Here is a 25,568-nt window from a genome sequence, read left to right as displayed (position 1 = left end):
AGCCTCCCTGAATCTGCTGAGACCAGAGAGGCACGTCTTTTCAGTACAATCAAACTACAAATTCAGTGAGGTCATCATGAGACAAAGAGGTGAGTCAGCCCATGACAAAATATTCTTGACGGGTACCTCCAAAGTGAAGAGAAAGAAGTATCTGAAACCCCCTGAAAGTGATGTCCATCGACCTGAGGCAAACCAAGATCCAGACAGTGAAATCCGAACTCCACCTCCTATGGAGGAACCAAAGGAAGAATTGAATTCTTATCCGGAAATATTGCAGTTCACTGTTGTTTTGCCTCAGATACAAAGCTTTTTGGTATATTTTTTCCAGGTATGTATCACTCTGGGATTATTTTGATTTTATATATATTGCATAACTTCCATGAATTACTTGGTGTGAAAAATGGTTCCATCAGGACTGTGCCAGTTCAGCCAGTTCTGTGATCCTTTTATCTAAATGAGTTCAAGAGCATGGTAAACCATGTGGAGAAGCACTCAGGGACTCAGATGCCTGAGACCGAAAACCTGAGAAATTTCAGTTTGTCTTTTCAGCAGGTAAGGCTGCCACTTCTACAAACCATAACACTCCTTGTCTGAAACCATATAACATGGAAAATCAAAAATATCTTTGCAAGCTTTGAAAAGATAACTTTGAAACAGTAAAAAGCCTAAAAGAAGATAATTCCATTACAACTTTTATAGTTCCTTCTCCTTTTCCTTTTCCTTTTTTCCTTTTCCTTTTTTCCTCTTCTTTTTCCTTTTCCTTTTCCCTTTCCTTTTCCTTTTCCCTTTCCGTTTCCGTTTCCGTTTCCGTTTCCTTTTCCTTTTCCTTTTCCTTTTCCTTTTCCTTTCCTTTTCCTTTTCCTTTTCCTTTTCCTTTTCCTTTTCCTTTTCCTTTTTTACTTTTACTTTTTTACACTTCTTTTTCATTTTCCTTTTTTTTCCTTTTCCTTTTCCTTTTCCTTTTCCTTTTCCTTTTCCTTTTCCTTTTCCTTTTCCTTTTCCTTTTCCTTTTCCTTTTCCTTTTCCTTTTCCTTTTCCTTTTCCTTTTCCTTTTCCTTTTCCTTTTCCTTTTCCTTTTCCTTTTCCTTTTCCTTTTCCTTTTCCTTTTCCTTTTCGTATCGTCATGGCAATGAAATACAGAGCTAGATGTATCTTCTAGTGTAAAGCCTAATTTTCTTACCAACAAGCCATGGCTTGGCTTAAACTGACTTTGGGACGTCTGCTCTTGGGAGAAAAATTATCTGTTTTGTTAACTAAAATTTTCAACTTTCAAGAGCTTTTTCTGCCACCCTTTAACCCATAACACCACTAAGAATAGGTATCAAACGGTCTCAAGGAAACTTAACAGCAAATGAAATGTCTCCTTCAGAGAAGTCACTTACTAATGCAAACCACTATAAAAGCACAGCAAACTGAATAATTTCTGTCCCGCATCGTCTCAAGCTGGTTTCTTGTGTCTGGCCACAATCGTTTAACACTAATGAGCCTCATCACCTTTTATCTCTGCAGCCGCCTGCCTGTAGAGTCATTTGTACTCATCAGAGCAACCTCTACAGAAAGTAAGGCTAACAACCTGGAGCACCAGAAAGCTGCCAAAACCCCCACTCTCCAGATCCCTGGAGATGCTTTTTCAGATACTCTCAGCGCACGAGTTGGAAGGCTGAGTTGGTGCCATGGCACAAGGAAAGTCCCTCCAGCTCTTGGTAGGTAGCATTTAGGTCTCTCCTGGCTCAGAAATAGTGGAAACAAGTAGGTCTTATCCTTGGTTCTCTTTCTTGCCCTCACCTACAACCTCTCCCCAGCACCAAGACAAGCAGGTTTCAAATGCTGAATCACTGAAAATATCCTGGTTCTGATGTCTGTGCCCCAAAGTCAGCAAAGAAAAACAGTCTACCTTCTGCACTGTTCAACCTTACAGACATGGTCTCAAACAGTGTAAAAACAGATGGGTCTTGCTTCTGTTGGGGAAAAAATAGCAGTGCTGTTTATAATAATGGCTTTATTTGTCTCCAGCTATTGGAGAGATTTGAAATGCAGAATAGTCAGCATTCCACAACTTCTGCCCACAAGCAAGTGTGAGATGGCTCCAAGATGCCTCGCTTCTTTGTACTGCAGGAGGTTTCTAATGAGAAGACAAACTTCTGAAAACTGGAGATGCTGCAGCACACAAAGCCCTTGGAGAGGAACCCTGTAAAACTCAGTGAAAGTGGAATTAAACCAGGCTGCATTTGAAACTGACAGGACCCTACAGCAATGAACAGAGTAATGAGTGCTTTCTGTAGACTGTTTCAAATGAATTGTGAAAAACTTAAACATGTTTTTTCCAGGACCTCATCCCATGACTGGTGTAAATAAATGTTTTTCAGTCCACTTCGATGCCCTCTGATCAAGCTGTATGTCCTTACAACTGCTTGGACACATTACAATTGTTTTAAAAATTCTTCTCATAATAAAGCACGTGGAAAAATATTTGCTGGGGCATGCTTCTGCTGCTTTTTTGATGCATGCTGCATCAATTTTCTGCTAGAAATAAAAATGTTTCCTGCACTCAGTGATTAGCTGGCAGGGAGGAGAAGGAAGGGAAGGAGCTGGATAAGTGCATTTCAACAAACTTCTACCACTAGAGACAAAAGTATGGTAATCCAAACCAGATGTGAGGGAAAAACTAGAGGCAAATACAATCAGGCAAATAAATACAATCATTCTAATTCCTGTGTGATTTCCCACATCCAGTTTTTCTTTAATGATGCTTATTCAAATGTGTTCCTGATAGATCATTTTTTGTAACCAGAGGCAAAGATCTCTACTCACATTCATTTCTGCCCTACTCCATTCTACCTTTGAATGTAAATGTCTGATAATATTGCTTTCTCCTCTTCTTTGGGAGCTTCCTGGTGACTTTATCCTTTCCTTTTCCCCCTTCTCCTTTTCCAATTTTCTCCTTTTTATTATCCTTCTTCCCTTTTAGTTTCTTCTGCATGCTTGTGACTGGTCAGAGGGAGCAAGATCAGCAGTGTTTCAGTCCAGACCACGAGCACTCCCCGCGATCATTCACCTGGTCATCCATCCCTCCTCGCTGTGGTTGGTTCACCTAAAGGACAGAATAAAACAGACTGCAACCCTTTGGGCTGAGTGGGTCAATGCACTCCAGCCACTCGTGAGCAGTCAGTGTATGGGATCAACCAAAGCTCAACTCCCCAGGGCACCCCAATGCCCCTCACGGCTCTGACTCAATAACAACATTTTGCTCTTGGTTCTCCCATTCCAAGAAAGCTTTGGCTCAGTTTTCCTGACCTCCACCACTTTTTGTACCTTCCCACTCGGCAAGATTTTCATGCCTAGCTGCTCAAAGTCCTCCTCTTTCCGCCTAAATCTTTTCTCTGCGCCAGAGCGAGTGCTGCCCTTTCAGCACAGCCGTAACCACGCAGCCTGCTCACGCTGCGCCATCGTGCTGTTCCTCCCAGCTTTTTCCTCAAAATATTTCATGCATTCCCTCGGCACACAGAGGGCATTTGAAACCCCAGCGGCTGCCCCTGCTGGGATCGGTCAGGGGCTGCCCCAGCTGCATCAGGGCAGCTTCCAGCAGCTGCTGCTGAGGACAGGAGGTCTCTGTGAGCCCACCAGGGCCGGGGACAGCGTGGTGACCGCTGGCACCCACCTCGTCTGAAGCCTCCCTTTCACAGCCCGAATAATTGATCTTTCATCGCGCAGCAGAATAACGCCGGGTTGTGTTTCGGGAAAGAAGCCGTGCTGTTTGGGTTTGAAAGCAAAAACATTTTCAGCCTCTGCACAATCTGGCTCTTTGGGTTTCAGGCAAATGGCCTCATGTGAGAAATACTTAATTCTTACCCATATAAACTGCTGCAAGGCCACAGCACAATCTCCCCCTTGCACAGGAAGACCTCTCAGCCCCTCATGGAGCTGCTGAGCCAACGCAGGTTGCTCTCTAATTTCAGCCCATGGCTTCAACAGCATGCCAGTAGCTCTTGGAAGCCCAAGGCTAGCCTCAAAATTGCTGCAGCTCCCAAATATTATCTTTTGTAGAAGGGCCTTGCTTAACCCAACACACAGAACTTTTGGCCTCTGTCCCGATCCATTGGTTTTGTAGTCTGCGTCATTACTAAGCACCATAAATTAACAAAAACAAAGGGACTGAAAAATGAAAGTTCTGAGCAAAATGAAAGACACTTTGGTATCCAGTCTGTGAATTTGCAACCTCAAATAAAATAACCAGAGGAGAAAGCAGAACAAAGCCACACAAAGTGAAGGAACGCTTAATGGAGATTCCACCAACACAACCATCTGCTTGGAGCACTGCACAGCTCTCTATGCGTACACACTCTAGAGTAACAAAACCCAATAACAACAACAACAATAATAATACTGTTATACTTTGACACTAATGTGTAAAACTAGTCCTGTAGGTTTGTCTTCCTTTTTCTATAGTAAGCACTTTTATAAGCTGGCATTTCTCTGAGACTAATTAGAGAGATCTTGGTGTCATCACATCCATAACACCAGCCAAACATTTCTTTCCACATGTGACAGAGCAGTAGGTTGGCCCACAAATGGACAAAAGAATCTATTGAAATATGACCATGTGGGAATGCAAACTGGGCAATTGGTTTGAAAACAGCCTTTCTGAAACCTTGTGGCATCTATTCACTACATTTTTGGATGGGCATTTTGTCCCTTAAATGCACTATCAGAGAGGCGACTGGAATGCTTTATTATCTTCTTGTCATTTTTATAGCTTGCATTTTATTTGCATGTGTTTTATACTCTCATGAAAAATTTGCCCGAGGTACAGATAGCTGTAAATACAGCCCAGCCAGATGCTCCTGTCATGTGGGCTGCAACTACTGTAAAAATGCTCAGAAATACAGCTGCCCTTCCGTGAACAAGGGGGAACCAAGGGATGATGGAAGGGCTGTGCTGGGGACCTGTCACAAGAGCGGGACCTCTGAGTTTCTCCCAGACCTTCAGCGTGTGTGGTGAGAAACTAGAGGAGACCGGAAGGGAAATTGAGGTTGAAGTAAGATCGTTGTGTCTGGGAAGTGAATAAGGTAAAACAGAATCCAGCCAGGCTGAGAGGAACAACACTGGGGGAAGTTGGGCTGTGAAGCCACTCATGCCAAGGGACTCCCATTGATAAGGCCAATATTGCCAGCATCAGAAATACAACATTTGGGTACAGATATCGCAAAACTGGGACCCGTGGGGAAAAGCAACTGGGACTCCTGCTGGCAGGAGCTCGGCAGTGGAAGGAAGATACGAGGATGGCAAAAAGAAGTCATCTCAAAATAAGAAAAAAGAAAAGGGCATATGGTGTAAAGCCAGACAGAGAAAAGAGGAGGGAGATCCTCCAGCAGAGGACACGCAGCTGCAGGAAGCGTGGTGTGGAGCTGCCATGGGGACACCTCAGACCCTCCTTGGGCAGCCTGCTGTCAGGTCTGTGTTTCCTCAGAGCTGGTGAGAGGGGAAACAGATGTGCACCTCCACACCTACAGAGGTGTAATTCAAGTGTGAGTATGTTCTTACCTACCTCACTGGGATTCAAATCCGTGACTGGCAGCTTCATAGTCCAGCCCAACACTCTGCGTTGTAACGCACTTGCAAGCTGGTGTATCTTATTGCCCAGATCATTGACAGCTCTGCCGCTCCACCAATTTCCTTCTCATGTGATCATTAATTAACAAACATCTTCATCAGTTTGCATCAGTTATGTCTCAAGTCTCTGACCTGCAGGGGAAGTGTCAAACTTTGGCAGTAACAGTGCTAACAGCAGACTGAACCCAAAATTTTCCTCAGCCTGCCAATGCCCAGTTCTCTGCCAAAAAACTGTATGGAGTTAATTAGTCATTACTTATTGCCCAGGCCCTGCATACTCCATGTGGCTTGTCTGTACAGCTGCCCTTGGATCAAAAACAAGAAACAAAGCAGCAAAAACAAACAAACAGAGACTATAAAAACAAAACAAAATCAATCAAACAAAAATATACCCCAAAACGCCGGAAAGTCTCTCCTCCAGAATCTAGGTTATCCAAAATTATTTCCAAATACTGCTGTCACAGAGATAGGCCAGGGAATGCCAGCAGAGCTCAGCATGATGCAGGATTAACCTCTGGTGAATAGGTAGCCAGAAAACAGACATCTCAGGGAGGGCGATCTCTCCTACACATCCCTGTGGATGAATGTGGAAGGCTGAAAACACAGCTCATCTCTCAGCTATACTACTGAACATTTTGGCAGAAATACTGTATGCACAGTCTGCAGTACTAAATTACAGTATTCCCTGACCTGTAATTTCCTGTGTTTCTGCTTCTACTGAAAATCAAAAGCCTGGCAACCCTCAGTCATATTTAACACAAGTTGGACAAGACGCTCTCTCTTACTATGATGAGACAATTTTCTAAATGGAAGAGAAACTGGCATTGAACTTCGTGTTTCACAAATGAGCTTTTGGCTGTTACCTTTCTCAAACATTTGGGCTTGTTATTAGATGCGTGTTAGGGATGAAGCTTCAGACGTTTGCCTTTGAGGTACCACAGCTTCACAGCATCAAGCTTTTACTTTGAAACTTGCTCAGCCAAAAACCTCTTTCATGACTTTATCTGATTACCCTTGCTTGTATGTCTGCGTTCCTCTCTCTTCAAAATCTTTGGTCTTTTGCTGCAGGTAGCTGTTTCTGCACAAAGTCCTGATCAGCCCCCATGCTTCAATTAAGGGGTATGCTGCTGTTGACTGTAACGTGTGTTAGACCCTGTGGATACCGTGCTTCTGATAGAGTTTATTCAGCCCCTGCTTTCACCTGCACCACAGGAGATACTCAAAACTGAGGAGGTGATGCCACAAACAGCTTTGATGGAAGTTGTTCTGGTTTGAGCAGAGGGTCAAACCCATCAGCCTCCAGTGGCTACTGCCCACCTCAGTCATTCTCTGAGTCTAAGCAGCAGTGACTGCAGCCTGTCTGTTGGGCCGCAGCACCACAGGACAATTGGGACCAGTAGGGGCCTCAGGAGGCCTCAAAGTCCGGCCCATGTGTCCAGAGCCGGCTCATCCATGGGGTCAGGCCTTTATCCCACAGGGTCTGGAGACCCTCCAAGCAGGGAGATGAGACCACCTCCCTGCGCCCTACTCCCCACATGGGGAAAAAGCTTTCTCTTCTCTCCAGCCTCTCTGGCCCTGCTCGCTCCCTGCACAAGGCCTGCTGCCTTCTCCCCAGGTCAAGGATAGAGGCGGTGAAAAGGATGTACCTTGGGGAGACCCTGCAGGACCCCATGGGGCACCAACCTCCAGGCAGATGCCTCCCAGTAGCCACCACCTCAAGGCCTGACTGCCTAACTGGGGGTATTTACCCAACCACTGGGACACCCACGGCAGGCCCTATCACCTAGCTTGCGCATGAGGACACTGCAGGAGTGTTGAAGCCTTGCTGAAGTCAACATAAGTGACATCCCGTTTTCCACTTGCCTGTGAATCCAGTCACTTTATCACAGAAGGCAACGAGATGGGCTGTGACTCACTCTTGGTCAAGCCACGCTGACATTTTCCCATCACATTACTCTCCCCCATGTGGCCGGACAGCTGCTCCAAGAGGACACTGGCCGTAACTTTCCCAGCCACCCATGCAAAACTGACCAACCTGCAATTTCCCAGAAAAACTGGCAGTTTTGCAGCTGTCAGGAACCTCCCTCCATCTCCATGACAAAAATATCAGTTGTCATTCTGTGCTGGTTTTTCCTTACAAAAAGAAACTTCACGTAAGTTTCTCCTTCCACTTACCATTTACTTTGAAAAGCAGCCCTGCATGGTAATTGAAGATTTGAAGTTCCTTGCGTGGTTGCTCAATTGTTTTAGTTAGAACTGAAGTCAGACTTACTTGATAGTCATTATTAGGATTGTGTCCCATTTTCATCATACTTCTGAAGTTTAACTGAGGTCTTCCGTGTTTGAAAACTCTAGACATTCATATGAAGAGTCTGGCTTTGACAGGAGAATTACTTCCTTTAAAACAAATATCACATGGACAGCCTGGAAAAGAAGGACAGACTGCCAGGGACTTTCCTTGGTGTTTTGCCCAAGTAGGAGGCGTAACAATTACAGCTTAACAGTATGCCAGGACAAAGGTAAACCACACAGCAATGCTCTACCAGGTGCAAAAAGTCACTCTACATACTATCTTTATTTGTTTTCATTTTCTTTCTCTTTATTGTTGAGGGAAGGACAAAGTACATTCCAATGAACCAACTCCAATTACACATTAGGAGTAAGCAACATGTTTGTATGAGACAACCCTCATATTTTGGACCACTTTCATTTCTCTTTGTGACGTATTTATACAGATTGGAGAAGTCCTCTGCAGTCCTGAGAAACAGACATTCCAGATAAGCACCAGATGATGTCTTCCTGTGCTAACTTTATAAATTTGCAAACACCAGGAATCAGGATCAGAGAAAATACGCTGCTAAAAATGCTCTGTAACACTATTCCTTTCCAAATCCAACTGAAAGAAACACAGTTAGTATACTCCTTAGGCTGTAAGGAACCAGAACCCTGAAGAAAGGTATTTGCTGATGGCTAGAAGTAGTGAACTTCTAAAAACACTTCTAAATTCTCAGAAGTAGAGGCTAGATTCTTATTGAAGTACATCAGAGACTTAGCAAGTCATGTCTGGAAATGAATGAGTCCTTCACAGAAATAAAAGAACAAAGTTGGGAGACTTATTGTGATTTTGAAATGAATACAATCAGACACAGAGTTAGTAACATGATTGTCCACCAGTGACATTCTAAGACTCACCATCTCCAAATATATACATTTTTAATATAACAAGAAGGAAGAACATTTCTTCTTTATTTCAAAGGATAAAGGATCACGATCCTGTAACATACAGAAATTCTATGAAAAAAATCAGCAGAAATTAAAATAAAAAAATTTGCATGAATTTTCTTAGAATACTTTTTTTCCTGAGCAAGATTTACAACACAACATGCAGATGCATTTAATAACTTACTTCACTATACATTCTGCACTTGCGACAGTTGTGCAACAAAGGTAGCAATTAAGTTTCCAGCTTTTAGTCATTTCAAAGTGACAGCACATTCTGTAAACAAACAGAGCTTTATTGTTAGTAGTGTCAATGTTAAGTTTGCAATGCCTATGAAGTGATTTCAGCTGCACATTTAAAGCAGTTCAGACCTCAAACACAACTTCTACATTAGAAGTTTGAGAAGTGTTTATTACATTTTTTTTTCCACAATCTTAGACATGAGAGTAAAACTTAGCAATCAGGCTCTTTTCTGATGGATAAATTTGACTGCAAAAGAAAAGGATAATGTCAGTAAAACAGAAATAATTTCAGCACAAGTAACTTCTGTCATTGTATGCCTGACAAGTTCTTTGGACGAAGTGCTGGCCTCACATTGCAGGAATCCAACATACATGTAAAGCAAAAAAAGAGGCTACAGAATATAGCCTAAGGACTACATTACATTGTGTAAGGCCTACACAATATAATCATCCAGGTAACACAGCTGATTTTTATTCACAAAAAATGGTATGCAGCAGGGGCTGAGTTCCACTTGTTTCAGAAGATTTATATATTTAATTGTAAATTTTTTCTTTTTCAGGAAATATAAAGGAATTCTGGACACGTAAAAAAAAAGAAGGCATTCCTTTTAAGAACTGAGTATTGGACATTTCAGGAAGTTTTGGGTCTGAGTTGTTAACTCTTATGCATGAAGAAGATGCTAAAAAGCTATTTTGAAAACAGGAACCTGTTCATGAAGGACTGCTATGAACAGCTTATGCAATAAGCAACAGCAGCTTCTCAAATCACAAGGGTATCTCCTTTACGAGGAATATGGAGTTATGAGGTTACACTAAAACATGAAACAAATATATTCCTCCCTCTGTCCAAAAAGATAAGTATAACATCATGCAGTGCAGATGTATCACTGATTTCAATATAACACACCAAATGTGTCAGAACTGTCAAAAAAATAGGTCTGGTTATCTTGACATTGCACCTCTCTTCATGTTACTGAGAAAGAAAGGTTGAGGCATACAAAGAGATGAGTTTTTGGACCTCCCTATTTTTTCTTTTCAAGTAAAGCAAAGTTGAACATGTGCTAACTATGAACTAAAAAGACTGGCACTATTATTGACTTAAATTCACTTAGTAAAATGATAATCATATTAGTTCATAGCTGTGCTGCTCTCTGAATTAAGGATTAGTAAATATATTAATGGTAATGTAAAAAGAATTATTTTTATCTTTTAGTTTGGCTATCAGCTTGGTGTTCTTTGGAAAGGTCTAATACTTTAATCTAAACCTTATTTTAATTGACAATGGACAAAGCAGAAGCAATTTAGACAGAAAGACAGACAACTGCTGCTGAATGACACAGGTTTCCTGCTTTGTGTTTTGAAAGAGCTCAATTATGCTGGATCACTGAATACTTAACCGCAGGATAGCCAACAATCTGTGGCAGAATATCCTGGTTGGCATTTACATGCAGCAGCTTAAATAATGACCCAGTTCCCATGGGCAGAGTGCTGCTATTTATGCTGCTAATAGCCAACAGTTCACCCACAGGAACACTGTGTAGTATATTTAAAAACAACAACAACAAAAAAAACCCATAAACCCACAAACAAACAAAAAATCCCCACACCTTTAAATGCTGCAAATGGAGCCAGTAGTGTTTAAAAGGGAGATAAAGGAAAGCATATTTCAGAATTATACCACATACATAAGAACAAACACATTTAAAAACTCTTTGAAACTCTGGAAAAGCTCCTATCCCCTGACCTCTCTGATTAGAGAGGACATACTCATTGTTTTCTTTACTGACACAGCAGAATGGGGAAAAACAGACACACACTTGAAGGAAATCTGAGGGGAAAGAAGATAAAAGTGCCTCCCTTTGTCATACACCACAACACGTTCAAATTTACCTAGTAAGCCCATATGGCAAAGGAACTTTCGGTAATGTTTACTTTTACTGTTAAAAAAAGCACACAGAAGAGATGAATTCATTAAAATCATGTCTTCCTAGCTATGCTGATATTCCCTCTGACATGACCCCCTCCTGCTTCAGACAGATTGTAGTGTTACTTGATTCCTAGTGATCCATTCTAAATCAGGTCAATGAGTGTCACAAGTGTGGTGTTCACACTGAGAGATTTCTTTTAGTGCCATGCAAGGCTGCGCTATTACACATTAACAGTGAAGAGCTTTAAAACGTCATTAGCATATCACGTTCCTGTAAGCTAGTGTAGAACGGCCTCCCAAAGATGAAGGAATGTAGACCCGGTTTAATCTTCTCAGCCAAAGCCATTATTATGTTAAGATCGCCCTCTGCTGTTAAGTCAAGATCAATCTTTAAGCTACGAAGAGACTTAAAAGGTTTTTTTTCCTTTTTGCCTGAAAGAAAATAAAAAGGGGGTTTGTAAGAAAGAACAAAGTTAAGTTTCTCAAAGCCTGCTTTATATTATCTGTTCACTTACGTGTCATCCTCTATGTATTTTATTAAAGTTAAGGCTTTTCTGTGAAGGACTAGCAGAAATTGTGCAAGGAATGTACTCCTCAGAGACATGCCAGGTTTCAGATGAAAGATCTGTTAAAAATTACATGAGAAAATCAGCTAGACACGGAAATTCAAGAATCATTTTAAGAATGTGGAATATAAAGAAACATTGAATACACATGTAACGTGTTCCTAATTATAGCAAAGCAAGCATATTAGCAGATTTGTAGGCATACTCAAGATTCATTTTTAGTTTTCTTGCTGCTCAGATGCAATGTATTAAACTTTGACCTTTTTTTTTTTTTTTTTTTTTTTACAATTTTATTTGGATAAAGTACTATTTTTCTTCTAAAAATGATCTGAAATGGATCGCAGGTAGCTTATTCAATACTGTAATTGTAGACACTCTTAAACATCAAACTAAAAAAAGGAACTGTTTTTCATATATAAGAAGTAGTTTCAGTACTATATTATTACAAATGACACTTAAGCATTTTTAAATCATTTGTGTTACCAGACAGACATTTTAAATGGTCAGTTCTTGATGCCTTCTCTAGCTATGCAGAAAAGAATCACAGCACTTGTATGAAAAAAAGAGGTACCACACCAACAAAGCATCTATTCATGTTAAATTACCTGTTACTAAGAGCTCAAAATACTGTTCTCTAGCTCTTGTTCTTTCTGAAAAAGCAATTATTACCTGATCCAGAAAGGCTTTTACTAGTGTATCTCGATGCAGGATATCTTGAAAGACATTTCTAAAGAAAAAAATAAAAAGCAAACAAATATGTGAGGTAATGACATGAAGAGATAGCGATGTCCAGCAGTTGTGCACATAATACTATTGCTTGTAACAGTCTGGCAGAAATTGAAAGTGCATTCAAAATTTGAGTGAATTATAATCCTGTTACTTAAAGGTAATACAGAACTTTTAAGCAGAACTTTCAGGAGAAATGCATTAAACCCAGAAAAGCCACTGGGACTTGCCCAGTACACTTGGCTCTGGAATATGCTATTTAAAACAGGCAACAAAATTACCATAACACTGTCAGTACCACTGGATTTCAGTAACACTTAATGCAACAAAACCACTCACAGAACTCCTAAATTCTGCAGAATACAACCACCAGAGCTGAAGAAGCTTCTTACAAGCAAAGAAAACAAAAACAAAAAACAACAACAAAAAAACCTCCAGTACTTTTTTGTATTAGAAAGCATGCTTTACACCTTATTCTTTCAACTCAAATCAAGTAACTTTAAGACGCTTGGGAGGAAAGTACATACAAATCAGGTGTGAAACTCTCATCTGTGTGGATAATAGGATCTTGAGACATTTCTTCATCTGAATTAGCTCTCCAAAATGCTGTCAGCTCGGACCTCATGTACCGTCGTTGGTTGTAGATGTGCTCATGACACGGGGGCATCTGCTTCACTGTATTGACATCTACATCTATATGTGTTGTGGGATATGGAGCATACATTACTTGACGGAATGGCAACACAAAGCTTCCTGTTGCATCCTGTTTTAGTCAAAACAAAACAAAACTCTTCTAGTTACTTAAAAACAAAACAAAACAAAATTGGAACAAAGCAATAGGAAAACATCATGCCTACATTTCAAATCCCAATTGTGCAGACGTATTTTGTTTGAAAGAAATCATGGCTGTAGCCAGCCAAATGTCTTCAATACCGCACGATTCCGTTAATGTAATGGTGAAAAGAGGTATTGAGATATCCTGTGCACTCCATTGCATCATCTGGTTCTTGAACCCATTAACACTACAATACGATATTTACCTGTCAAGTTTAGAGTGCTCATTAGAGCAAGAAGTATTACTTTTCTATTTATCTTCACTAACTGCTACAGCCCTTTTAATAAACTTGGAAACCATAGGACTGATGGACTGTTCTTTTTTATTGATGTAACACAAACTGAATGCCTTCTTGAATTCTAGCCCTAAGAAGGCAAAGTATTATTATTATTATTGTATTAAGTATAGGAATAATTCTGATCAATACTCAACACAAGGAATTTCTGGGTCAGAGAAAAGACTGGCTTAGAATTTTAACATACGAAGAGTCATAAGCCAGCTCTAGCACCAAGAAGAACTCAAGTGAAGACATATTTCTTCAAACATGAATGCGATTATGAATGTGCTTATCATATGTGCACATATCCACGTATACTGAAGAATGTTCTTAAACACAGAATAGAATTTTACTAAGTGAACTTACTTTGAGTAAGCCTTGAACAAAAAGCCCTGACTCATATTTGAAAGAAGACTCATTTCTACAGAGTCTGGAACACTTCCGCTCTGATGGTGTAAGAAACAGACACAATGTTCTCACAATCTGCATTAAAAAGAACAGGTTCAAAAAAAAAAAAAAACAAGAAAATATAAGGAATTAAGTGATCTTCAAATGCAATTTCTGACTTCATCCTGCTTATTAGAAAAAACAAAACTTGAGTAACATCAGAGAATAGTGACATGCTTAAATAATTAAGATGTAAGCCATGCAAGTCCAACTTCTTGTCAAATGAAAAGGAAAGCCTAAACTTTTTGGCAACATTTTTAGCCAACTATGTAGGATAAAAAACTTTTGCCTTTTGATGCCTCTTTGTATTACATAAACGTAAATTACTGTGATTAATTTCCTAGCCTTTTAAGCCTCTTGTTCCATATTGAAATGTCAGCTATTGTCTCCAATGAGGCACATTTAATTTTCTAAATAACCATCCATGCTTATTTCCTCATTAATTTGCTCAAACTCGCCATTAAAATCAACACAGGTACTTTATTATTTTAAGCTTCTATGCTCCAACTGCTGCGGACAATCATCTCCAAATACAAACATGTAATCCTGTCTCGTAGTCAAACATACATGTTCTGACTAATGTTTTTGCCTGCAGTAGGTGGTTTTTTTTTTTTTTTTAATTTTTTACTTGAAGGAAAGCTAAGGTATACTATAAAGAAATGAATTACTTCAAAACATAGCACCATAACACAATGGCCACACTACTGATAAGAGCCTGTGCAATTTTAAATAAATTTGTCCAGAATAGATCTTGAGACTCCATTCTTCTAGACTGCTTTTTTAACTACTCAGCTTATCAATACATTGTTACACACACTCATAACCATTTAGACACCTAAGCCTTTTTATTAGTTATTACGCTTAATAATATGTTTGCACATAACTTAGTAGTGTGCAAATTTTACATCACTAAAATTATGTGTATTAACTATTAGCTGACTTCAGCTGAGGACTGAGATTTTTCTTTTCTCAGGTTCCTTTGTTTCTCATAGTTATTTTAATTGAGCACCAGCATTTATCACTTATTTGATCAGAGATGCTTAAACATTACTGCCAAAAACACACAAAACAATGCATTCTTTCTCCAGATTATTGTAAAGCGTCATGAAGAGCGTATTTCAAAACACAGGTTTACTGAAGATGCCTTACATTTTCTGAATCTTTTTACAAGAAAGTATGTCTCACTGCAGCAGAGAACCCTGCATACTATAAAATATACATTATATAATTGTATATATTATATAATGAATATATATTATACAGGCTCACTTAATTTTATTTGACACTGAAGCAATCAATAAACACATATCAAAAAAGCATCAACTTCAAGAATTATTTTTTTTCAAAGGAAGGTTTCAGTCTTACTAAATGGACTAGAACACAATGACTATTACAACACTATTAAACGAAAAGTCAGACAGAAAAGCCCAACATGCAGAAAGATTTCCTATCAAAAAATGAAGTTACCTAAATATACTGCTTCACCACATGCACTGCAGTAGAAGCTTTGTCATGGTCTTAGAATGAGGAACTATTGTTACTGCGTTGCCCAGAGGCCCCACTGTAAATTGAAAACTTATCATGCTACATAACTACAAAGAACCTTACCCTCACAGCAGTACTGGTATACTCATTAAGTGCAGTGGTGCCTAATGCCTAAAAAGCTGTAGGACTGCACATTTTTATAAAATCCTTCTTTTCATTCCCAGTTGCAGGGATATTCTGAATCAATGAGGTTTATTAAAGGACTCAACTGTGAACATAGAGAGGCAATTGATTTAGTGAAATACATTTTCTCTCTAAGAAAATAACACTTTCTTCAATGATTTGTCTCTGAATATTCTAACTGAAAACTAACCAGCACTTTTATTAGAAGGGATGGAGTAACAGCCTAATTAAATGCAAGTCAAAGGCAAGTCTTTCTGAACAAAATGCCAATACATCGCAGAATACTATAAAGAAATACACTTTAAGATATATCTCAATGGAAAGTATATACAAGTGTATCTCTTCCAAGAATTGCTTTCAATTCATCTGAAGCAATCAGTTTGGTATAATCAAAAAACCATGTACAAAAAGTACTTGGAGAATTCTGAATAAGGAACATTTCTTCATTTGATTTTTCCTTCACGTACTCAGCTTAAAATAAGCATCAAGAAACTCTCCATTTACACAAAAAAAAAGTAGAGAAAAAGTAGAGCAGGTTATAATTTCGTATCAGTTCAAATTCAGTATTTGATAATGGGCAAAAAGAAAAACAGCATGGCAAAAATTATGTCTACCACAAAAATGTAATTACGTTCCTGTTCTGAAATGACTGATTCCAAAAGTGACCTTTTTTCCTCCACATGGACCATTGGAACATATATACATTCTGCTTTTCTCCATCAAGAGAACAGCTAATGCTGCTTTTTTTTTTATCTAGGCCTGAACGCTCCTAAGTATCATCCCTACTGATAAATTCTGCACGTGTTCCACCAAGTTTGCTGACACACTGAGTTGTTTTTTTTGTGGTTTGTTACAGTACTCAATTTTAGGTGTTTGTATCTGTATTTTGCCTCTCTGGTTCTTCTGGAACTGGTTACAGTTACAGTCAGCTGTAATCTGTTCAGATAGTACATTTTAGCTAGCAAAACTTACTTTAGAAGCTCAGACTTAATTAGAACTTATTTATAACAGTATCAATTACATTAAATTCACTGGTTTTCTTATAGTTTTCAGAATACAATTGATAAGGCAATTTTCTGGCAGAATTATCAACTGCTAGAGCAATCAACAGAAGAAAACCAAGACAATATGCTCTCCTTCTGCAACCTAAAGTATGTTTTTATAAAAAACTTTTTTTCAAACACACTAACACTACTTATAATCAGCATTTAAGTTTCATTTATTAAGAACTGTATTACCTTATTAACTTTTTCTGCACTGCTTCCTACAACTACAGAACAACCACAGGTCTGCAGATGTGAACTAATTGCACTGCAAATAAAAACAAACATAGGTTAATAAATCTAACCAGACTTTTCAAATAAAACCATTATCATCTTTACAATAAGAATTAAGGGCTGCGAGTTATACTACAGGTCTATAGCATAGCCCTCACAAACATACATAGGTACTGCTGAAATCCAAAGTCCAGCAATATCTGTATTTTCAGTTTGGTGAATAAAAAGACTGCCAGACAGAACCTCCAAACACCACTTACAGAGCGAATAAAAATTATTACTAACTGTATTACAGAATCAATATTAAAAAATTCATCTAAAGCAATGGAAGAAATATTAATAATAAAGGATCTGAAAGCGTCTTGAAAGATGACCTGTCGTCATTTTTTTTGACACAACTGTGGATCAGAAGCTAGTTTTGGAAGACCTGGCAGGTAAACTGTGCTAATTTGGCAACTACAAGGGTAAGAGTGCTTCATAAACTCGAGTACCTTGGAATACAGCCAGGCAAGCTGGGAGTTGGGTGATCTTGTCTCATGAGCTGCCATCAGCAAAGACATGATTTAGTTTATCTTAAGTTTGGAGGGTGCAGTAAGTATGCCAGGACTAACCATGGGAACTCTTAACCTATCCTTAGCAAACTTCTTTTCAGGTTCCTTTCCTCAACCTCCCCTTATGCCCCACCTTCTCAAACCCATAACTGGCCCACAGTTTCAAAAAGTCGAGATACTATTAGACAGTTTTCTCCAATACCTATCGATATATGGAAGTATAATTATCTTATCTTACTGAAGGATGCCTCGTAAGGTGATTAACCAGTTCTAATAAACACTTCTAACTTGTAAGGACTGTAACAGCCAGACTCAGACTCTGATGGGCTATATACTGGACTCGTTACTATTTATCTTACCAATTTTATTTTTAAGTTGGATTTAAGGCCACTTGAATTCTTCCTTTGGGGCAAAAACAGAAGTGTTGTTTCATTTAGAAGTTACTAAGAAACTTTGAGTTTATTTTACAAGTTGGTATTGTTAAAATGGCAGTTCATTTTCCTTAATCCAATTCTTATCTGACATAGAAATCCATTCCAACACTACATTCAAGACTCGAAATCTGAGCCTAGATGAGTTGACAAGCTTTGCTTCCCGCTAAAAAGCACACATTTCAACCCTTCACACAAATAGAGAGGTTATTCTTTCCGTGTCTGGACAAAATTTCCATGAAGAAGTAGTAGCGCAGAGAGAGAACTGACACCCTTTGTTATCCCTGCAGTCTATTACACACCCCAAAAATCTACATCTATTATGAGAATAGCTCACCATTGTAGAATCAATAGCCCTAGTTATTTACAATAACTCATTCCATAATATTCACTTCATTTTTTCTGAAAGATTGTCTTATAAAGACTGAAAACCCGAAGAAATCCTATATTCTCTAGAAAACCGAATAAAACATTATTCTGAAGAATTAGTTAATTTAACACATGAATTTGTGCAGCGCTGAAAAGAGAATGTGAAGCTGTTTAAATAGACTACAAACTCTTTGGCAGTAAGTGTTGTTATATAGGAGATGTTCTGGAACACAACACCAGTTAAAACTCACGAAATATACTCTTCTATATGAAGAGACCAAGTTGCTCTGAAGTGCAACTACTTCCAGTTATGCATGAAAAATGGGGGAAAAAGATAAAAATGGATAATTTAATAATAGGTGCTCCACATGCCATGTCATTAATACTTTTATTCGTAATTAATGCATTATACATGACTCAGTGTTTTGGTTAATTCATAAAGACGTAAGACTTTGACTTAGAACTTTATATACAAAGAGTCAAGCAAAAATTGTATTTGATAGGAATTCTATTTTCAAGCAAATGACTGACAACACAGTCGAACAGCTGCAGCTACTAGCCCAGAACCATTCTTTTAAGAAGAAAATAACTTCTTGAGATTTTTGTCTAAGAAATGCTGTAGAAGTCAAACACATATCAATATACCCCCCTCCTATGAAGAAAACTAATATAATACATGTTCACATGCACATACAGATACATACACGCACACACAAGTTTAATCGATTTTACTACAGTATAAGTCAAAACAGAAATTCATACTTGAGAAGAAATCCTTCATGGCAACTATCCCCAATGTCATCATCATTTAGCACCGTGTCACTTATCTGAAATGCAAATAAACATAAACAAATGTTAGAAAATGATCTAGAACACCTTAGAATTAAATGATTTTGTTTTTTGATAAGTGGGAATTGTTTGGGATCTATTTAAGGTACATTGTAAGACTGCCAGAAAAGAACAACCTTAAAAAAACCTGACTTACCCAAAGCATTTTGAAAATAAGAAAGTCACTTAAATATTATTTTTTTTTCCCCACCAACAATGACAATAAGATTCCTCCCAGTGTTTTTTCTTAAAGTCTTGTCCAGAATACTTTAACCTAGTCCATGTGAAATCATTCCTACTTTTTTCATGAGAACACTAAACCACACTGGAACAGATATCAACATTAAGGCCATCTACCTCCTCATTTGTTTTTCATCAAATAGCCTTTCGACATGGCTCTTAGGAAGCATGTCACCCCAGGCAGTCCGTTTTGTTAAGTCCTAACCATAAAAAACCACTGCTAGTACTGTTAGCATTTACCAAACTAAAACTGTTATACCATTCCCTACAGCATTTAGGAGAACTTGATGCGAAGCAGCAGAAGGATACAGGAATTTATGACAACTGTGGGCTGTTTTTTTTTTTTTTTTTTTTCTGCCAAAGAGAGTAGCAAATTAGACTGGCGGTATCTTTCTCTTATTCAGAATGCAAAGAACATAGGGACTTACATCTATTTCTTCTGGAACACTGTGTGATTTCATAGATGAAAGGAGCTCCATTACAGGAATGACTTCTCCTGTCAGCATTGGAATGATGCTTTGGCCCTGTGCAATAAATAAAATGCCTGAAGTGCAGTATAAGAAATTACTAATAACATAAACTTGCAATATTATCGAATTACAGAATCACTCAGGTCGGAAAAGACCTGTAAGATCACCTGGTCCAATCTCTAACATGCAAAAACATCTTTAAAATCAAATTACATGCAAAACACCTTTAACTTCCTATTGTTTCAAAGTGCGGTTGTGGGTGTCAACTGATACACAGACTTCTTTGGTTTTGCTTATCATTCATTATGAACTGGAAACATGCATTTCACTTTTCAACATCATGTCTAAAATACATTTTCAGGGTCCTATGCTAATTTTCCCAATCAGTTTGATCTGCCCACACAAGACGTATTTGGAATGTGATAATCTGATCATACTGTATTACATACAATTACTGTTAAACATTTATAGATCCAAAATCTGACATTTTGATGATGGGAAAACAAAAACAGGCTATTATTTATTAGCATGTGAAATTATTTATCTGATTTAATTTATCTGATTTCATCTTTTCACAACAAAACCAAAGCCACAATTTTGTATTTACAGTTTCAGAAATCAAAGTCTTTTCACAATCTTACGCGTTAAGTCTACCACCACATTTCAACACGACAGACTCTGTACGTCTCTGTAAAACAGCCTAGTAAAAGACTACCCTTGACAGGAGGAGAGCATAAATCTAGGAAGCTACTACCTTTACAGAGCTTCAAGTTCAAGTAAATGAATTCCCTTTTCTGAAAGGTAATATTCTTCATAGATTTCCACTTCTCCCACAGTGTGATGAAATATATTTTCCTTCAATTTGTTCACAGCTTCCATCATCCTATCTTCAGAAAGTTTGTCTCCTGTGCATGTCAGGTCACCAGCCAGTCCAAAGTATCTTCCTGGATCCCAAAGATAAGAAGCAGCACCAACTTCTACAGCCATCAGATCCAGCCAAACAGTTTTGTGGTGGTGGGCCAAACGCATCAACCTGACGGTCTTACCTGATCCTCCATTCTCTCCGTGCCTTCCAAGACAATCTTCTGGAAATGTTCTTGCCTCTCCTGAGCAAGAGAAGCAGTTAATTATAAACGCTCTGGCACTTGTTTATATATGTATGCACACAACAGTCATATGGAACAATTTCTTCCCTGTTGAGTCATGCTTCTCAGGTTCAAATTTCGATGTTCAAGTCTTTTTTCTTTTACAGAGCTGATATTGGTAGGAAGCGATGTCATTTTAAACAGATCAATGTTCCCTGAGAACAAATCAACACCCCACTAAACCTCTCACATGCTTGGGCAGGACTGGCAGGAAAAGGAGGGTATGATGGCAATGACAAAAGATTAACATTTTCTTCGTTACAGACCAAGAAAATGCCATATGATCAGACTATGGTGCAGAACTCCACTTTATGGATTTCTGTTTCAAATGGGTAAGGTACAGACTGATGATTCCTGATGCAACCAGAGAAAAAATGAGATCTCTTGAATGAGGGAAATTATGGCTGGGGAGGGTAGGTGTTCACCATTTTTCTTCCCACATCTTGAGACAATGACAAGTCTTCAAAACATTGTTTTGTAAACAAGTACAGGAGACATGAAACCTCAAACTACACAAAACACTGTACAAAAAGTACTACACAAAAGACTGTACAAAGTTCTCAAAACAGACTGATCAGAAGCTGAGCCTTAATCACTGGAACAATCAATACAGTATGTAAAAAAAATCAAAGATGCAGACAAATAATGATAGCTTTTGCTATATACTAAGTAGTTGTTGCCTTCTTAATGGTTGTGGCTGAATTGCTTGAAGTTGATCAACCTCAAGTGGGAAAAGAGTTCACATAATGTTTTTTGAGCAGATGAATAGGTAGCAAACTACAGTAAATTGCCCTAAAACAGATGTAAAACTCATCTGACCATCTTAAGGAAGCATCAGTGAAAAATAACACTGGAACTTGGCAGAATATTCCTTTGGGGCACCTTGAGCTTTGACTTCAGTAAGACATACTCGATAATGAAGATCTTTTGCTTTGAAAGAAGTCAGTCTTCATGAAGACCAGGCTGAACAAATGACATAAGCCACTTCTTTTTAGAAATACAACTGCTACAAATTATTAGACAAACATCCAGACCATAAGATTTAGGTAAATATATGGGGTTTCTAATCTCACATAGAAGACTTGATTGGAGTTGCTTGTCTTTGCCAGTCTCAGCATTGTTCCATGTTTCTCCTAGTCCTTGAGTTCAGAAGGTTTCTTCTCTCTGAACAGAAGTTGTGACAGCTGATAATCACAACACCCATTAGATATGCCAGAGCACATACACAGTTCCTCTCAGATACTATTTCAACCTTTTGTATGCTGTTGTAGCCATACCTGCTGAACCGCCTCAAACAGCAAACTATAGTATTTGGGTCTGTTTTCATTCAATAATGTAATTCTACAACTCATGCCTAAATTTTAATTTACACTTTTAATGCAGTTTAGTGTCTTCTAGGTAAGTCTGCAGATGTGCAGTTATATGCAGGCACACTTTTCATCTTCCTCCAAAGAAGAAAAATAAAAGACAATAAATGTCTCTTTTAGAATCTCGAGTTGTTGTGGCTGATTTAGTTGACCTAGCTACTTCAAGATAATCTGAAAAAGATTTAAGAACTTCATGACTAATTTCAGAGAGAACTAGAAGAAAACTTTGTTGTTCTCAAAGCCACCTGAGCGCCATTTTTACTGCAGAAACAGATTGATATGGGTCAATGTCAAAAAAGAGTGAAGGCATACAGTATTTAACAATAACAGACAATTCTTATTTGACCATTCACATAAGACATCAGTAGAGAAAACACTAGATGACAGAGAAGCAATGTAATCAAGAGCATGAGATAGCATTCACTTGTGTCAAAAGTACTAACGTCCAGTGAACAATTTCTTTTAGGAATTAGGAATGTAATATTTCTTTCTGCTCTATTGAAAATGAAGATTTATGTCCTATCTTTACTCCAAGAAAATAACCCCTAGGTTATCAAGAGCAAACATGAAAGAAGACACTGCCAGCCATCATCAGGAAATATATCAGAAAACAATGGACACTCTTAAGTGTAACATAAAGGAAATGACAATGCAAAATTTATGTCAGTTTCTTATTTTTGGAATCTTAATTAGATTAGAACACTTAAAAAGGAAGTTTAAAATATGTTGACTAGAGGTCTCAAAACAGAAGAGGAAGAAAAACATTACCGGACAACCATGCATCACCACACATATTACAGCTGACATGCAATGTATTGCTCTATGACAGGTTGTACTCCATTAAGACAGAGATTTTTTTGTTTTTATTAGAATGCTATTTATTTTTTTAACAAAAATACATAATAATTTCCTTTTCATAAAGAAATACCCATAATTACCCAGAAGTAAGAGTTGCAACTCTTGAAAAATTTTAGTATTTTTTCAGTTTATCAGATTCAAAAGTAGCAATATTTGGACTAAAGTAGCTATATTTTCTTGGGTCTCCCATCAGTTTAATGCAATTTAACACCTGCAAAAGTCTTTGCTGATACCCTTTTTTGATAAATAAAGAGTGACTACAATATATAGGATGACAACATTAATTCCATCAGTTCCCATTTCGAACCTCAATAGTAAAATAAATAAATAAATAAATTGAAGCAGTAAATTTACAATTCTACCTCGCTTAAATTGAAGCAGTAAATTTACAATTCTACCTCGCTTAAATACAGTAATTAACACAGTTACAAGCAATGACTTAGATCAAATTCAGAAAGATGGAAAACTTTACACAACAGCTAATGTAACTAAATAGCCTGGTATACACTTGATATTCCCAGGGCAAATTTTGTGGCTAAAAACACCAGCCTCAAATTTGGTGACATACGGATAACTTTCTAACTTCAAAATCCTATCCTTGTAGAGAGGTCAGCCTCCTCTGAGTTCTTGTGTTAACGTAACAGGTGTCACAAAACCTTAATTCCTGGTTTTGCTCAAGACAACTATTTTTAGTAATGAACAACAAACCTACCTTATGCATCCATATTCTTCCTTTCCTTATAATATGTGTTAACCTATCCACGCACACTCTGTGAAGAGGTAGGTAGAAGCCAAGTTCACTTTGTGGAAGTATAATTGACAGTCCGTACGTGCTTCTGTCTCCATTCCAGTTTCCATCAAAGATTAAAGACACAATTATAACCCTTTTTTCTGCCAAGACAAAGAACTTCACATCTATTGCACCGCTTTCTGCATTCCGAAGTATTTCTCCGTTCAGGGTGTGGTTAGCAAGAAAAGTTATTTCACCATCACTGAGAAGTACCTGGTCTGTCTTTGGGGCCCAGATATGCCGCACTCGGGGGCCAAGAATGTTGTCCCAGTAAGCAAAAGTGGCAGCTAATAAAGGTGACTCGCCATTCAAAGCGATCTCTGTTTTAGCAACTGCAGGAGATGGTGGCGGACAAAGAGCTGACATGACTGCTTCCTCTCTTGCATACCACTGAAATGCTTACATTACCTAAAAAACACAGGTTTTAGAGAAAAAAATAACAATTAGCGCACTACTCATTATGACCACTTTTTGTTGTGTTTCCCAAGTAAGACTTAAAGAGACAGCTCTGACTTTTACACCTGAGATTTCATTGTAGACTACATTCACAAAGGAAATTGATACGCATGCCATCCACACAGCAATGTAGCATGCATGACAAATGTCACTGTGTCTGACCTCCGGTGCCCTTTACTCACTACACAAGTATGAGCCTACACAACATCCAACCGCTGTAAGGAGGCTGACGTCTGGTAAACACTGCCTTCTCCTACGGGTGGCTGGGACCTTTACCTACAGGTGGCACGCTGGTGGCTGGGACACAAGATGAGTCCTCGAGCACTGAACAGCGTGTATTGATGGAAAATGCCTCGCACTCCTCAGGCACAACCTCCTGGACGTGTGCCCTAGCAGCTGCCAACAACCCTGCCGCTTCCCCACTTGAAGGGCTTGGAGAATAAATACACCAGGAAGGTGTGCTGATGTACATGCTCGGCCCAGGATAGGCGTCTGCCAGAAACAAGGCGCCGCTCTGAGGGCCATTACCAGGAGCTGCTCACGGTTTCAGCCCGCCGGGCCCCGCCGCTGTCGCTGCCCCAAAATCTTACTTTTTCCTCGTAGATATCCCCACAGAGCCCGCCCAGCCGCACCTCACGGCGGGCACCGCACCCTCAGGCCCGACAGAACGAGGTTAGCCCCCGCCAGGGGCAGCCTGCACACCGCCCGGGAGCTGGTTTTGCCTTCGGACAGGACACACACCCCCAGGACCCAGCGCCCAGCTCCTCAGCTCGCCCAAAACCCTCCCGGTCCGCGACGTGCGACCACCCCCGCCGCCTGCCTGCCTCCCACCCGCCCGCCTACCTTCGCCTCACCTGCGCGCCCGCCGACCGGCCTCCGCCACACCACGCATGCGCTCCACCTCCCCCCCGCCCTAGAGCCGCCCCTGTGCGGCGCGGCGAAATGGTGGCGGCGCGGCGACAAGATGGCGGCGGGAGGGCGGCGGGCGGAGCTGCGTAGTGCCCGCCCCACAGCTGCGGGAAGGGCCGCAAGCTCACGGTGAAGAGTGGTAGGGCGCTGTCACCTGCTCCAAAATAAACAATCGAACAAACAAACAAACCCACGTCTGATATAAAAACCAAGGGAGAAGGTACTGCTTGTGAAGGGAGTCCCAGGTGCGTGTAGCTGAGGAAGCAGGTTTGTGCTAGCTGCAGCGCTTCACGGAGGGGCATTTAAAATAGGAAGTTTATAATGACAGGTTAGAGACCAAATAATCTGTATGCAAGACA

General features: G+C 39.3%; 1 protein-coding gene across 12 annotated transcripts; it reads right to left on the bottom strand.

Annotated features, from left to right (window-relative positions):
• Window positions 1-8,190: 8,190 nt before the first annotated feature.
• C9orf72 (C9orf72-SMCR8 complex subunit) lies at window positions 8,191-25,336 on the bottom strand. 12 transcript variants are annotated; one of them, XM_040541043.1, is made up of 11 exons: window positions 25,155-25,335; window positions 23,767-24,252; window positions 20,731-20,790; window positions 19,643-19,738; window positions 18,909-18,973; window positions 16,757-16,829; window positions 13,770-13,886; window positions 12,819-13,054; window positions 12,235-12,292; window positions 11,515-11,624; window positions 8,191-11,431 (listed from the first exon to the last, which is right to left on the bottom strand). In XM_040541043.1, exons 2-11 carry the CDS (start codon window positions 24,208-24,210, stop codon window positions 11,407-11,409), a joined length of 1,284 nt encoding a protein of 427 aa, XP_040396977.1. In that variant the 5' UTR covers window positions 24,211-24,252; window positions 25,155-25,335; the 3' UTR covers window positions 8,191-11,406. The 12 variants fall into 12 exon arrangements, with proteins under 12 accessions (XP_040396977.1, XP_040396978.1, XP_040396979.1 ...); XM_040541044.1 differs by having other exon boundaries at window positions 25,144-25,222; XM_040541045.1 differs by lacking the exon at window positions 25,155-25,335 and adding an exon at window positions 25,042-25,122.
• Between the last annotated feature and the right edge of the window lie 232 nt (window positions 25,337-25,568).

The sequence above is a fragment of the Cygnus olor genome, chromosome Z (genome assembly GCF_009769625.2).
Source record: "Cygnus olor isolate bCygOlo1 chromosome Z, bCygOlo1.pri.v2, whole genome shotgun sequence".
Taxonomy (NCBI): domain Eukaryota; kingdom Metazoa; phylum Chordata; class Aves; order Anseriformes; family Anatidae; genus Cygnus; species Cygnus olor.
Note: the sequence above shows the minus strand (reverse complement) of the source record. Positions and strands in the feature narration are given on the sequence as shown.

What these genes read in the sequence shown, in the direction of transcription:
- C9orf72 (XM_040541043.1), bottom strand. Translation starts at nt 24,210, where the DNA reads ATGTCAGCTCTTTGTCCGCCACCATCTCCTGCAGTTGCTAAAACAGAG. An exon ending in GAAGAATATGGATGCATAAG is followed by an intron (nt 20,791 to 23,766) that starts GTAGGTTTGTTG and finishes TCTCTTGCTCAG; the next exon opens with GAGAGGCAAGAACATTTCCA. An exon ending in CATGAAGGATTTCTTCTCAA is followed by an intron (nt 16,830 to 18,908) that starts GTATGAATTTCT and finishes TTTTATTTGCAG; the next exon opens with TGCAATTAGTTCACATCTGC.